At 42.8% G+C, this 15,822-nt stretch overlaps 1 protein-coding gene across 1 annotated transcript in view; it reads right to left on the bottom strand.

Moving 5' to 3' along the window:
- Window positions 1-3,780: 3,780 nt before the first annotated feature.
- The window catches only part of LOC125247969 (stonustoxin subunit alpha-like), a 20,592-nt gene continuing 8,550 nt past the window's right edge, over window positions 3,781-15,822 (bottom strand). The window contains exons 2-5 of the mRNA XM_048159526.1: window positions 13,391-13,522; window positions 12,910-13,191; window positions 10,237-10,272; window positions 3,781-5,422 (exon numbers count right to left, since the gene is read on the bottom strand). Of these exons, the coding sequence (XP_048015483.1) occupies window positions 4,872-5,422; window positions 10,237-10,272; window positions 12,910-13,174 (852 nt within the window). The 5' untranslated portion in view covers window positions 13,175-13,191; window positions 13,391-13,522 and the 3' untranslated portion in view covers window positions 3,781-4,871. The remainder of the gene's footprint in view (window positions 5,423-10,236; window positions 10,273-12,909; window positions 13,192-13,390; window positions 13,523-15,822) is intronic.

Raw genomic sequence — 15,822 nt, 5'->3', positions numbered from 1 at the left:
CTTCCTTCCCTACGAACTTTGTTCTTTTACTACACTGGTGCCGAAACCCGGGAGGGAAGACGGATGCCGCCGCCATGCAGTCGACCTCCGCCATGCAGTCGACCTCCGCCTAGCCGTTTGCGGACATCATCTCGTCCCTCGCGGTCTTACATCATCTCGTCCCTCGCGGTCTTACATCAAGAACACCATCAAGCCCTGCTCGACCTACGTACTGATCAGGAGCAGCATTTCCAGGCGATCGTACAGGCCCAGCAGGAAGACCGCGAGAGGTTCCGGAGCTGGATTGACCGGGAGGTTCGTACGGAGACCACCGAACAGAACGCTGCGCCCACCCACCTGTCGCTGAACAAGATGGGGCCCCACGACGACCCAGAAGCCTTCATGGACTTGCTCGAGAAATCGGCGGAGGCTTCTGGGTAGCCCCGAGATCAGTGGCCGGTGCGCCTCATCCCCTTTCTATCCGGCGAGGCGCAGGTGGCGGCGCAGCAGCTCCCCGTACAGAACCTCCTGGTGTTCGATGACCTCAAACGGGCCATCCTCCAGCGAGTTGGCCGGACTATTTGTGATGGCCCACCAGCTCCGGGACTCCTGCCGCAGATGGCTACTGGCTGAGGGAGGCGACGTGGAGGATGTCATCGATAAGGTGGTGCTGGAGCAATTCATCACTCGGCTCCCGAGGAGAAGGGCCGAATGGGTCCAATGCCACCGTCCCACGTCGCTGGACTCAGCCATCCAACTAGCGGAGGATCACATGGTGGCGTGCCCAGGGGTCGGCGAACCCCTGCCATCTATCTCTCTCTCTCCGTCTCTTCCCCCTCCCTCTCTCTCTAAACCTGTCCCTCTCCCCAGGTCTCGTCCGCCCGGCCCACCTCGTGTCCCGCCCCAGGGGCGGGGCGGATCTGAACAGGGTCAGTTCTCCGGACCAAGAGTCCCGCCCATGGGGGCGGGACTGACTGCTGCCGGGCTGGACCCCGCTTCTGCTTCTCCCCTTTCTCCACGCCAACCGTTTAACCCTCTCTCTGCCACGAGAGCGGCGGGCAGGTCTGGGCCGGCCTGTTGGCGTTGCGGGGACCCGGAGCATTTTGTGGATAGGTGTCCAGAGATGGAGGTCGGGACAATGATCCGGGTCCTGGACAACCCGCAGGCTGCCCACGGTCAGGCTGGCTGGTACCAAATACCTGTGAGTATCAAGGGGGGTACCTATCAGGCTTTGGTGGATTCTGGATGTAACCAAACCTCGATTCATCAAAGCCTGGTTTCAGCCGGGGCATTGGATACAAGCCACATGGTTAGGGTGCGGTGTGTGCACGGGGATGTGGTGGAATATCCTTTAATGCCAGTCGTTATTCAATTCAGGGGACAAAAGCATAGTGTTGAGGTGGCAGTTAATCTGCACCTCCGGCATCCGATAATTTTGGGAACTAAATTATTGGGGTGTTTATGTTCGGATGCCTCTTGGGGAAAAAAGACGCCGGATGAGGACGCGTGTGTGCAGGTGGGAGAAGCTGATCAAGGACCAATGAGTACACCTTCAGGGGAACAGAGTGAAGTCGGAAGATTTATTCTTTCGGAGTGCGATGATTTTCCCCTGGAGCAGTCTCAGGATGAAACGCTAAAACATGCTTTTGAAAAGGTCTCTGTCATCGATGGTCAGCCTCTCCAGCCTGGACGCGCGCTCACTTATCCGTATTTTGCGATTATAAAAGTTAGGTTGTATCGAGTGACCCAAGACACTCAGACAAAAGAAGATACAACCCAGTTATTAGTTCCAAGGAACCGCAGGGAAATGCTTTTCCATGCGGCTCATTCTAATCCAATGGCTGGTCATTTAGGACAAACAGCGACACTAAATCGCCTCATGACCCGATTTTTTTGGCCGGGCATCCACGAGAATGTGCACAGGTGGTGCACGTCTTGTTGTGAGTGTCAGTTGGTGAATCCACCGGCCACCCCAAAAGTGCATTTGCGCCCTCTTCCTTTAATGCAGGTCCCCTTCGAACGAATTGGTATGGACCTCATCGGGCCATTAGAGCGTTTTGCATTAGTCATTGTAGATTATGCAACGCGATATCCTGAAGCAGTGGCTGTCCGCAACATTTCCGCTAAGAGTGTTGCTGATGCACTGTTTAGTTTAATCTCCCGAGTGGGGATTCCGAAAGAAATGCCGGCCTGAGTTGGGCGGTGGGGGTATGTGGCGAGGGGGGCGTGGCTCAGCGAACGCTGCAGCGGGGGAGACGCATGGTGAATGAGCGGGTTAAACGCAAATAACGAACACCTGTCTTTGATTACAGTGATTGGCGTGGAGAAAGGATAAAAAGCCAGGAGAAGCAGGAGTGTGTGAGAGAGAGACTGCTGACTGGGAAACACTCGATCCTGGAGAGGAGCCTTTTTGAGTGAAACCTTATTTGTGTTGTTTGAGATTTGTTGTGCATGTGCACTGTTCTTTATTTTTGAGGAGAATAAAATCTCAGTCAGCAGTCAAAGCCGACCCTTGTCGTCTTCCTTCCCTACGAACTTTGTTCTTTTACTACAGACTGCAATCGCATGTTTCAAACAAGAGATGGCGGGAAAGAGGAAAAATTGCGGACTGCAGCTTTAACATTAGGTAACTACATTAGGTAACATGAACTAAGCTTATACAGCATTTATTAATCTTTATGTCGTAATGTTCTCTTTAATCGTAATGTTAACTTCAAAATTTACTAATACATTATAAAAATCTTGTTAACATTAGTTAATGCACTGTGAACAAACATGAACAAAGATTAGTAAATACAGTAACAAATGTATCACTCCTGGTTAGTTCATGTTAGTTAATACATTAATAATGTTTAACTAATGAACCTTATTGTAAAGTGTTACAGACTAACTGAAGGGCTTTTAATGAACACCAAACTCTGCAGACCTTTTCTGACATAAAAACACTTGTGTTCTTGTTGTGGATGATACATTTACTCTTTCATTACAAACGTTTGTATTGTAACACGTTTATAAAAAGCTCTTGTTTTGGAGCTGTGTTTACGCTGCATTTATGATGTTTTGACCAGCAGGTGTCACTAGCGTACAGTGATTCAAGAGCTTTAGTGAATAATTCGGTCAATCATTTCGCAAACAATTGGATTAAGGATCAACTGATTCAGAGTTTAGAAAAGCTTAATTTCTTTCATAACTACTGTTTTGCAGCATCCCCTGCGAATGAGTGATAATTGATATGTGACTTACCTTATTCCATATTCACGCATTCGAGGACGTAAGGTCATCTCCAAAACGCCAAACAATCTTGTGATTCCCGCAGCCTTTACACCTCTCATTAAATAGGTCTCGATGGTTTCTGCTGTAATATTTTGAGTTGGTCTCCTGGCAATGGCTTTATTGTTGACCTCAGTGTCTGTAGAGGGCGATATTCCCCCCATTCTCTCAAGGAGATATTCCACTGTTGACTCCACAACATTTTCATTAAATCTTACCAAGAACACATCTTGGGAGAAAACTGAAATTACACCTTGAAAGGCCGTAGTGCTGCTCATCGTCACATATCTTGATCTCTTCCGTCTCAAAGCTCCGCCCACACTACTTGATTGACATTTTATTTATCATTTAAGCATTTGATTTATGATTTGAGCATTTGATTTATAGATTTAATTATGACAGGTTTATACTGGATTGATAATGAAAATTAATTTGAATTTGATTTATCATTTGAGCAGCTCTTTTGAAACTGATTTATTATTTGATCTGTTTAAGCATTTGAATTTTCATTTGTATTTTGTTAGGAAAAACCCTACTATATAGTAGAGAAGTAGACGGTTTCAGACTCTTTCAGTCAGAGTGTCTCAACTCTCATATTTAATGAATGAATAGTTGTTCTCACTGTCCAATGACAGGGTGTGTTACATTCACAGTGACAGAGGATTGGCTCTTCACACTGAGGTGAAAGTTGATTGGTTGCTCCACGTGTCCTGACCTATGGCATTTTTAACTCGATTGACAAATGGATAAAGAAAAGCAATTGGCAAATGCTTTATAAAAAGAGATTTAAAATGATTTATTAATGTACTTTTTATTGTTCTATTAATCTACGTTTTAAAACATGAATCAAATAAACAGTTTTAAATGTGTGTATTTATTGATACGTGTAAAAATGTCCATTTCTGTTTGAATGATTAAATTGATTGTTGATGTTATTTTTCAGTGGGTTAGTGCATCTAAATCTGTAAGTGTCACTCCTGCTCCTCATAACGACACCACATGACACAATATACATGAAAACTGCAGTTCAACATTTATTACAATATTTCAACATTTATTTCATCATGTGATTTTGAGTCATTTGGTCCTCCATAAAGTATTGACACAAATACTTCAGCTACAGTCATATCTGTATTATATCTCAGTTAATACCTGTTCAAATCACTTCAGCAAAGTCTGCACATTTTCACATGTTTTAGTGAATAAAATAACTGATTTATGATCCATAATAATTCAACAGTAGTTACAGTAAATATATTTAATGAAGTGAGATGATGAATGTCATATTTGATGATGTCAGAAACTCTCCTGAAGGAAATGATCATATTTCACACGCAGCTGATGATTCATACAGCATTCAGACATTTCACACATTCATCATCAATTCATATCTGATTTATGATTGGAGCACAAACACTAGAGGAACATCACTTGATTGATGACAGTCACATGTTCTTCATCAATTTATTGTGTCGTGATATTTCAGTGTTGTAATTAAGAGACTCTATAACATCTCTGATTCATCATCAGCTCAAAGCATTCTGGGTAGAGTCTCTGTTCTGATTCATCATCAGCTCAAAGCATTATGGGTAGAGTCTCTCTGTCCTGATTCATCAACAGTTTCACTGATGATCCAGCAATATAAAACCCAACCCAGGATAGAGTGGTTGCGTGAATGTGGTCTGGACTGTGCGGATGAGGATCATTGTGTCTCCAGAGACGCTGTAGAAGGACAGAGTTCCTGCACTGTGATCCACATACACTCCTACTCTATAGTGATCATCATCATCATCATTCACTCCTTTTCTACTGATGATGGGCTTTACAGGGAGTTCAGTCTGTATGTTATCGTGTCTGAATGAGTAACTGTCAGTAGAGCATCTCAAACTCCAGGACTGATCATTATATCCAAACTCACACTCATCACCCCGTCCCTTCCTGCTGATGCTCTTATATGACACTGATATAGACACAATATCTCCACTCCACTCAATCTCCCAGTAACAGCGTCGATCACACACACTCTCTCTACACAACACCTGAGGAAGATCAAATCTGTCTGGATGATCAGGATACGACTGGAGTGTGTCAGTGTAAGTAATCACTGTTTTGCTCTCAGACAGACGGATCCATTTGTTCACTGTGTTCAGATCCGGAGTGAGCCGATGGGAATCTGATGGAGATAAAACACATCACAATCAGGAATCATCAATCTGTCCATCTTTTAATCTACACTGTAAACATGATTTCTGCTGCTTGTTAAATGAACTTCATTAAAACGAGTTAAAGCACACAATTACTGCACATTCTGTCCTGATTAAATGGAGTAAATCCACTTCAAAAAACACGTCAAACTGAAGTTCACTTCAACATTTGTGTTGAACGAACTGAAACTGGGCAGTTCCCAGCATGCTTTGCTCTGGTCTGGATCTATTCCAGAATCTTGAGTTCAGATCTGACGAGTTCATGTAGGATTTGTCTCAGATCTGGGGTCTCATTTATAAAGCGTGAGTACGCACAAAACGGGGCTGGAAATGTGTGTACGACAGTTCCCACGCAAAGGTTGTGATCTATAAAAAACAAACTTGACGGGAGAATGTGCGCACCTTTAAGCAAACTTTGAGCCGTGCGTACGAACATTTTGGAGACAGAGCAGTTTGGCAACACTAATGGTAAGCTGAGGGACTGACGGCAGATGAAGGAAAACCACTTTAAATCCTAATTATGAGTCCTAATCATAAATATAGTGCATGTGTTCAGTAACAGTTTAAATAAAAGCGTGGAAACTCACGTTTTCATTTTGATATACACATTTACATTAATGTTTTTATGCATATTTTGATATATTTATTCTAAAACATAAGAATATTGGATGATTTTTAGCAATGTAATGTGTATGGCACTAATGTTAACCATGGTGTCCATGGATGTGAATATGCATGGAAATGATATGCAGATGAGGTTATGCATAGCAAAACTAGGCGTCATAAGCTCCATATATGGTGATTTCAGGGAGGAGACAGGGTGGAGATGCACGTACGCACAATCTTCCACTGACTGGGATTTATAAAGGGATTTGTGCGTACACATGGCTTTATAAATCTTATTTTTTTTGCCCGTACGCAAAATTTAGTTTTTGCGCGTACGTACACTTTTAGGATGAAATCTACGCAAAGTTTTATAAATGAGACCTCTGAACTTGATTTAGGATCTTCTCTCTCACAGAATCTCATCTGTAGTTGTGAATCTTAAAGCCTCCATCAGTTCAGTGATCGACTCTCAGGTCTGTTACCAAGAGCAGCTGCTGTGAAGAAATGCTCAAGCTTATTGTGAATTCTTATAAATTCAGCAGCAGTTGTTTTCATGTTGTACTGGTGCCCTCATGTGGGTTGTGTGAGAACTGCAGGCAAAAAGGCAGTTGCAATGTGTACTGCACGCTGTGGGTGGGTAAGTGTCACAGACATGCCAGGCTCTTCACTCACCCAATCCTCCCCTGTGTACTAACAAGCTCCACCTGACACTCATCACAGTCATCATCAGCAGCACTACATAAGACACTCCAGAACACTCAGTTACTGTCCAGTCTCGTTAACGCATACCTACCTGTTATGCTTACCTTAAGGACTCCTTTAATGCCTGATTACCTGTCTCCAGTGTTCTCCGTGACTCCTAGTGTCTCTGTGTCTCCAGTGAGTGTCTTCGTGTTCTGTCTGCTCCACGTCTGCCTGCATCCACGTTCCCTGGGAAAAGATAAGAAACATCATCAGATCCCGTCACAGCTCCAGTCACGAACTTATCCTGCCTTTACTCACCTGCATTCTGCCATTCATCCTCTGGTTGTTAAATAAACATCTCTTAATCATTACCTGTGTCTCCGTCCCCTTCTCAGTGCAGTTCCTGGGTTACATCATTGATCGCAGTGGCATCCGCATGGACGAGAGGAAGGTAACTGCTGTCAAAGACTGGCCCATTCCTACATCCGTGAAAGAGTTACAAAGGTTCCTAGCTTTTGCAAATTTCTATCATCGTTTCATCAAAGGTTACAGTTCCATCACCAGTTCTCTCACAGGCCTCCTCAAGAACAAGCCCAAGTCTCTGTCCTGGACTCCAGACGCCACTCAAGTCTTCAACACCCTCAAGGAAGCCTTTACAACCGCTCCTCTCCTGGCTCACCCAGATCCCGAACTCCCTTTCGTCATCGAGGTGGACGCCTCAACCACAGGAGTGGGAGCGGTATTGTCACAGCAATCCCCGTAAGCTCCATCCATGTGCCTTCTTCTCCCACAAGCTCAACCCAGAGGAGGTCAACTATGACATCGGGAACCGGGAGCTTCTAGCCATCAAGCTTGCCCTGGAGGAGTGGAGATATTGGCTCAAGGGAGCTAAACACCCGTTTACGTTTCTAACAGACCATAAGAACCTAGAGTATCTACGGGACGCTAAAAGACTAAATCCCCGCTAAGCAAGATGGGCGCTGTTCTTCACAAGGTTCAAGTTCACCATCTCATACCTCCCTGTATCCAAGAATGTGAAAGCTGATGCTCTGTCTTGTATCTATAGCCCCAAACCTCTGACGACCCAGAGCCAATCATCCCCCAGAACCTCTTTGTCAGCCCCATCACTTAGTCTGCTGAAACGCTCCCCGAGCCGAGTGCCTCCACTTGCCTGGACTACCAACGGCTATGGAGACCGCAGAGCTCATGTTCAACCATGTGTCCAGATATTATGGACTGCCCGAAGATATTGTATCTGACCGTGGATCACAATTCACCACCAGAGTATGTAGATCATTCTTCAAGCTCCTAGGTGTGACCATAAGTCTCTCTTCTGGCTATCATCCCCAGACGAACGGGCAGATGGAAAGGAAGATTCAGGAGATCGGCCGTTTCCTACGTACCTTCTGTCACGGCCACCAGGACTCCTGGAACCAGTTTCTGGGTTGGGCCGAGTACGCCCAGAACTTTCTCCATCAGTTAACCACAGGTCTTACTCCGTTTCAATGCGCACTCGGTTTCCAACCCCCACTGTTCCCCTGGGATGGGGAACCATCAGACGTCCCTGCAGTAGATTAGTGGTTCCGGGAGAGTGAGAGGGTCTGGGACTCAGCTCATCTCCAACTCCAGTGGGCCCTACACAGGCGCAGGATGACAGCAGACCTTCGCCGTTCCCAAGCACCCGATTACCAGCCAGGACAGAGGGTCTGGCTGTCGACATCAGGATGTGCCTGCCCTGTAGGAAGCTGAGTCCTAGGTTCATTGGCCCCTTCACCATCATTCGGAGGATCAACGCTGTCACCTATCACCTGCAGCTCCCTCCTGAGTATAAAATTCACCCAGTTTTCCATGTTTCACTGTTGAAACCTCACCATCCCTGTTTTTCCCTCCACAGAGCCTGGCGAAGCCGAAGAACCCCCCCCTTCCGCTCATCGTGGACGAAGGAGCAGCCTACACAGTTAACGACATCTTGGACTCCCGGCGCCATGGTGGTCACCTGGAGTACTTGGTCGACTGGGATGGCTACGGTCCCGAAGAGTGGTCATGAGTCCCCAGGAATGATATTCTCAATCCCAACCTTCTCAACGATTTCCATGCCAGACATCCTAACCGTCCAGCTCCACGCAGCAGGGGTCGACCACCACGACGTCGGGGTCCAAAGGATGTGCCTGCCCTGTAGGAAGCTGAGTCCTAGGTTCATTGGCCCCTTCACCATCATTTGGAGGATCAACCCTGTCACCTATCACCTGCAGCTCCCTCCTGAGTATAAAATTCACCCAGTTTTCCATGTTTCACTGTTGAAACCTCACCATCTCTGTTTCTCCCTCCACAGAGCCTGGCAAAGCCGAAGAACCCCCCTTCTGCTCATCGTGGACGAAGGAGCAGCCTACACAGTTAACGACATCTTGGACTCCCGGCGCCATGGTGGTCACCTGGAGTACTTGGTCGACTGGGAAGGCTACGGTCCCGAAGAGCGGTCATGGGTCCCCAGGAATGATATTCTCGATCCCAACCTTCTCAACGATTTCCATGCCAGACATCCTAACCGTCCAGCTCCACGCGGCAGGGGTCGACCACCACGACGTCGGGGTAATGTCACAGACATGCCAGGCTCTTCACTGCATCCACGTTCCCTGGGAAAAGATAAGAAACATCATCAGATCCAGTCACAGCTCCAGTCACAAACGTATCCTGCCTTTACTCACCTGCATTCTGCCATTCATCCTCTGGTTGTTACATAAACATCTCTTAATCATTACCTGTGTCTCCGTCCCCTTCTGTTTGTAACAGTAAGCTTATGCTCTGTCCCAATTTAGTTAAATATATTCGATTATAATGCAAAATAAGTTGAGTATTTTATGTTTGAGTTAGGGTAATATTTTGACCATTTAATTTGACTATTAATATATTTTATAAGTTATTTGGCCTTATTTTTGTGAACTCTAGCAAGGCCATGGTTAATGCTATTTTTTTTATTTAGGTCACTTATGCCTACAGCAAAAGAAACCACTAAAAGGGAGATTTATTTATTTCTACAGCCTGCAGTAAAAAGAAGTAGTAATAATAATAATAATAATTCCTTACATTTATATAGCGCAGTAATACACCAAACCAGCATTTGTGTTCGTCCATTTATTGTTCTCCCAGAGATTGAGTCTGTTGTAGTGTTTGTACAAACCACATTGCAGAGTGGAGGAGAAAGACCACATCCGTCACATTTGTTCACATGCTCCCTGTCTGTTGTGCAGCACGTGTGATCGGTCTCTGTAATAATAATACTCTAGTTTGTGCTTCTCTGTGATAGAGTTCAAAACATGTGTGCTTTTAATGAAGTGCTGCAGAAAGAGAAGTTTTGATAGAAAAGGCAAAGCCTATTCCTGTATTTCATGAGTCTGTCATTATTTATCAGTGTTTTGTGTCAAAGTTTTCCCTTCTCCAGGAAGAACATGAATGCACTCAGTGAGTTTATCTGCTTGATTTCTCAGTGACTTACATTTTAGGAAGTCATTCCTGGTCCTGGGATCGGTTCCTGTGGAAATCAACAGACATGAAGAGAGTGTGATTATAATCAAGAGAAAATCATCCCTGCATCCATTGCTATCACATGCAGAAATCCTCCAACACAGAAGATATTTAGAGAAATGTCTCTGCTGTTTACAGAGCCCAAATCCTGACACAACCACTACTGAGGGTTTGATATTATTGACACGTCACCATATTTGATTTGTCTTCTGTAGACATGAACTGATCACAGATCTGATTAGAGAGGGAATGTAACGTCTGTGACGCAACCCTTAAAATCTGCAAACTGTGAGAAATAACATGGAAATTACAGAGAAGAATTGTGATTGAATAGATCTGATTTTTAATCTCAGACCTCCTTATTAGTCTTTCTCAAAGAGACACTGAGTATGACACATTTATTGATCAGTTAATTGTTTGATTAGCCTGTATTATAACTCTACTGTTTATTATGAACACTTCTGTGAAAACATGGAAGCCACAGTTTAGTTCTAATTAAATATGTTTTAAATACTGATATCTTAAATTCTTAATACACATTGTTATGATATTCATTCAGCTCTTGGTATCAGTAGAATCGACAGTATGTAAATGTGTGATTTTAACAGTAAATATGGGCTGCAGTCGACTGTTAGGAGTGACCAGTGTTTGAGCAGTCAATCTCTTCTCTCCTTCAGTTCAACAGGATCAACCGGTTTAGCCTGTTTTACTTTTCCCCTCTTACAATTGCCATGTGGTTTCTCACAATTTAAAGATTTAAAAGGTTGTCATGTTTTTACAAACCTTTCCAATTTTTCCAACATTCAAGGTAACAATGGCTGGAAAGATATATATTAGTGGTGGGCATAGATAAATTTTTTTTAATCTAGATTAATCTCACTGTAATCTTGGAATTAATCTAGATTAAAATGGCTCATTTGAATTCTGCCGAAGACATTCAGAATATGTGTGCTACCCAAATAATGACTAAAAGTAATCCACCGTTTTGTACGACAAAGCAGTCAGGAGTTAGAAGATTAACCTCAGTGGAGTTAAACTTGGAAAATTGTGTATATTGACATCTTTCCACGCTTGAAACAACATTGATGCTCATGTTCATTCATGTTTATTTGATGCTATAAATGGACATAGTAAGAGATGATCGATTTATGAGCCTCTTGAGCCGAGGCGCTACAGCAATCTGTCACAACCATGGTCACGACACATTAAATAGCCACAAAACGGTTTTTATTGTTTAAATTTCTTTAAAAAACTACACAGTTTTAAATCTGGGACTTTGTTTAATACCATAAGTAACCTGCTCTGTCTTGTCCGTTGACGTGTTGTCAGTGTCCTCTTTGCTCCGTGATGCATTTATCACTGTGTGACAGCGCCACGGCTTGTCGGACAAAGCAACAGTAACTAAGGGGGGCGGGTCTTAGCGAAGGGTCAATTCGTGAAAGTCATTATAGCTTGCGTAGTATAGACCCAGCTCCCAACCCAACTTTGAGAATAGATTAACGGTGATATTTTTTTTATCGCCCGACAAGAGTCTCACGTTAACGCAGCACGTTAACGCCGATAACGGCCCACCGCTAATATATATATATGCATTCTGAGCACTTTTTGTGTGAAATTATGCTTATATTGTGCATCAAAAGTGTACTTCCACTTTAATTGAGCATGAGAAGTGCAGCAAAAATAAACAAGGCACCAAAACCCTCACTTTGCTGCTCATGCGACGCTCCTGCTCCCGGTGTGAATGCATCCATTGGCTAACATGCACGCTGAAAAAACACGCTGCTCATGCTTGCGGTATGAAACCGGCGTAATACCAAAGCCACTGGAAGGCCTGCAACCTTTAGCCAAAAAAGTGTAATGGCTAAAGCTAACACTCCGGCTTTGGCGGTACACAGGGAATGAGACCAGAGGCTGTTTTTTGAATGGATGTCAATGGATGAGAGGCTTCACTATGCTGATTAAACAGCTTTTGTGGGGAAATAGCTAATCATTTAATTAATCAACAGCCTGTTTGCTAATCTTCAGCATGTTTTACACTAAACAATACTTTGTTGGGAACTATATGTAGATTTTAGCTTGATAAAAATATTTTTTTTAAAGAGAAGGCAGACTAGGGAATGTTGCGACTGATGTCACTGCCATTACACGATAGGCTGAGAGGTGCAGCACATGATTAAGTTAGCCGTTACGCTTTCTCCAATGGTAAGAGATACAGACCCTCTCATCTCCCTATAATATACAATCTTTGGTAATACTTGGAGCATGTGCATAAACCTTGCACACTGTATACAAACTTCAGTAAAGGCTATAGACTCAGTAGCTTCTGTGGCACAAACACAAGCATGTAGTGTTCAGATTTATCCACTCTGGGACCTGGTTAAAAAAAATAGAGGCTTCAGGCTCCCAAAACACTGGATCAGTCTGGACGAAACACCGATACAATACAAAATCTTTACGGGTACATCTATATGCGTCTCCGTGTGGACGGGCTCTCAGAGAGAAGTTTTCTCACACAGCAGCTGCTCATCAGAGACGCAGAGAGAGGCGTGTCTGTGCTGGAAAACTGAAGTGTGTTCTGAAAAATCAATTCTTCAGTTTCACTTTTATTCTTTAAACAGATTTCATTTTAACATTAACCTGTTACCTTTCTTGTGTTTCTTCTCCAACTGTTCAGCCAGATGGTTTTGGTTCATCTTCCTCAGGATGTCCACCGTGATCTTCACAGCTCTTTCTGGTCCAAAACGCTTCTTCATCAGACGCACTGTGTCAGGGTTGTCTTTTGCCTTCTCCAGCTCAGAACTTTCAACATTGTAAGAATTCTCCAAGTGAAATTTAAACCTCTTCAGTTCTTCTGCGTTTAGATGATCCAGAGCTTCCAGAAGATTTTCACATAAAACAGACTCCATCATTCTTCACTGATTCACGTCTGCAGGACAAGAAGACACAGAAAATCATCTGATTTGTGTTAGACAGCTATAATTACTTGAAAAGATCAAATAATTGCCTTTGAGTTGCATTAATGAACACAAAAACTTCACAATGTCTCAGTGTCTAATACTAAAGGTCTGGAATCAGTTCATTTAAATCTCCATAGGTCAGTATTTTATGAAGCAGTTCTTACTTACCGTGAAAAACTAGGACATTTGTAGGCTTCTTGTTCCTCCTCTGAACTGACTTCTCGAGAAAAAGCTCTGAAACTCGTCTCCGGGAAAACAAGGGAAACCGGTTTTTCAAGAGACTTTGGGGAAAATCACAGCCTGCCATCAAAACACACGTACGTCTCATCTGATGTATGCAGTAGACTGATAGAGATTGAGAAATTACTGTTATAGTCAGAGCCAGATTTACTTTAGCAGATACATTTATCCAAAGTGACTTAAAATAAGAATCATCATCATCATTTGTTAAAAAGGCCAATGATGATTTGACTCTCACATATATTGACCCGAGACTTGTGCTGACAATCAGCCATCGTTTACAGTGTGTATCTCGTGTGTGTATCTCATAAGTATTTCCATTGGGCTTTAATCTCATTCGCTGCACAACATTCAACAGTAAATAAACATAAATAAAGTTTGGATAGTTTCAAGATAGTTAAAAATTGTCAAGCTTATTTGTTTATGTGCACAATATCCCCGCTTGAAAGGGAGGGAAACATCATCGATGGAGCCTTAACTGGATTCCACTCTTCTTTTTTATTGAAAGTATCAAATATGCCAGCAAGAAAGGTGAAAAACCTTTAACAGAAACAAAGATACAGAAAATATAAATGAATTGTATGTAAAACTTATTAAACATCTGTTTTATCATTGAGGTTTTTTTTTTTTTTTTATACATGAAGCATTCTCATATGAAGTTATTAACAAGGTTAATATCTGTATCTGCCACATCTACATTCCAGAAAATGAACCTAAACACATACAATTGCAAAATGCACACGTAAAATTAGAATTATCATACTATCTTAACAATCTATTTTAATCACATGTGGACTGAAGAAATAATCGTCAATTTCTCCCGTGATCAAAGTGAAAGGCAAACGCAGATAAACAAATCAATGCGCTAGTACCTCAAAACCCTTAAAATCCACAACAAAGAACTAAAATTAACTTGAAACAAAAATTAGGTCATAAAACCTCCAGCGCCGAGCACGGACATAGGGGCGGCATCTGTCGCCACACCAACATCATCCCGCTTCATCCACAGATGCAAAAAGTGAATTATTAAGGGTGCTCACCGGCTTCCACTCCGGGATTCGATGATGTTGGACGTCTGTGCATGGGGGCCAGAGCACCTGACATCAAAGCAAATTTAAAAGTGCTGGCTAATGCTAAACGTTAATATTCTAAAATCATTATCCACGTCGGCACAAATGATGTTCGACTTCGCCAGTCGGAGATCACTAAAATTAACATTAAAGAGGTGTGTGAACTCGCAAATTCAATGTCAGCAGAAGTAATTTGTTCTGGCCCTCTTCCTGTTCGTCAGAGTGATGAGATAGTTAGCAGGTTATCATCACTCAATGGCTGGCTGTCTAAGTGGTGTCCGCAGAATAATATAGGTTTCATAGACAATTGGAAAAGCTTTTGGGGCAGACCTGATCTGTTGAAAAGAGATGGTATTCATCCCTCCCGGGATGGTGCTGCTCTTCTATCTAGAAATTTGGCAAATAGTCTTAGAGCTGAAACATGACAAACCAGGGCCCAGATCAGGACGCAGACAAACTGGCTAAACCGACCGTCTGCTAGCCGCCTCACGTCACAGAACTCAGATAATTCACAGCACATAGAAACTCTTTCACCTAGATATTATCACATAGAGACTGTGTCTGTACCTCGAACTAGTAAATACAAAAAACTTCCGAAACCTATTAAGGGTAAAAATTTAATTGATGTTCAAAAAATGAAAATCACAGATAAATCAGATAAACAAATGATAAAGCTTGGATTACTGAATATTAGATCTATTTCTTCAAAAGCACTTATTGTAAATGAAATTATCACAGACAATAAACTAGACTTGCTGTGTTTGACAGAAACCTGGCTAAAACCAGACGATTACATTATTTTAAATGAGTCTAGTCCTCAAGGTTATGACTATCGACACAATCCTCGACAGAAAGGCAAAGGGGAGGTGTTGCTGTAATTTATAGTAATATATTCAGAATCATTCAAAAGAATTTCAAATATAATTCCTTTGAAGTGATGGTGCTTTATGTAACATTATGTAAGTTGACATTTGTGTTGGCTACTGTATCCAGGCCACCAGGGCACCATACTGACTTTATCAAAGAATTTGCTGATTTTCTATCAGAGTTAGTACTGGCTGCGGATAAAGTCCTTGTTGTTGGTGATTTTAATATCCATGTAGATAATAATAAAGACGCACTTGGATTGGCATTTATAGACATTCTAAACTCTATTGGAGTTAGACAACACGTGTCAGGACCCACTCATTGTCGTAATCATACCTTAGATCTAATACTGTCGCATGGAATTGATATTGATGCTGTTGAAATTCTACAGCAGAGCGATGATATATCAGATCATTATTTAGT

Source organism: Megalobrama amblycephala, linkage group LG15 (assembly GCF_018812025.1).
Source record: "Megalobrama amblycephala isolate DHTTF-2021 linkage group LG15, ASM1881202v1, whole genome shotgun sequence".
Lineage (NCBI taxonomy): Eukaryota > Metazoa > Chordata > Actinopteri > Cypriniformes > Xenocyprididae > Megalobrama > Megalobrama amblycephala.
This window is presented reverse-complemented; position numbering and strand designations above follow the sequence as displayed.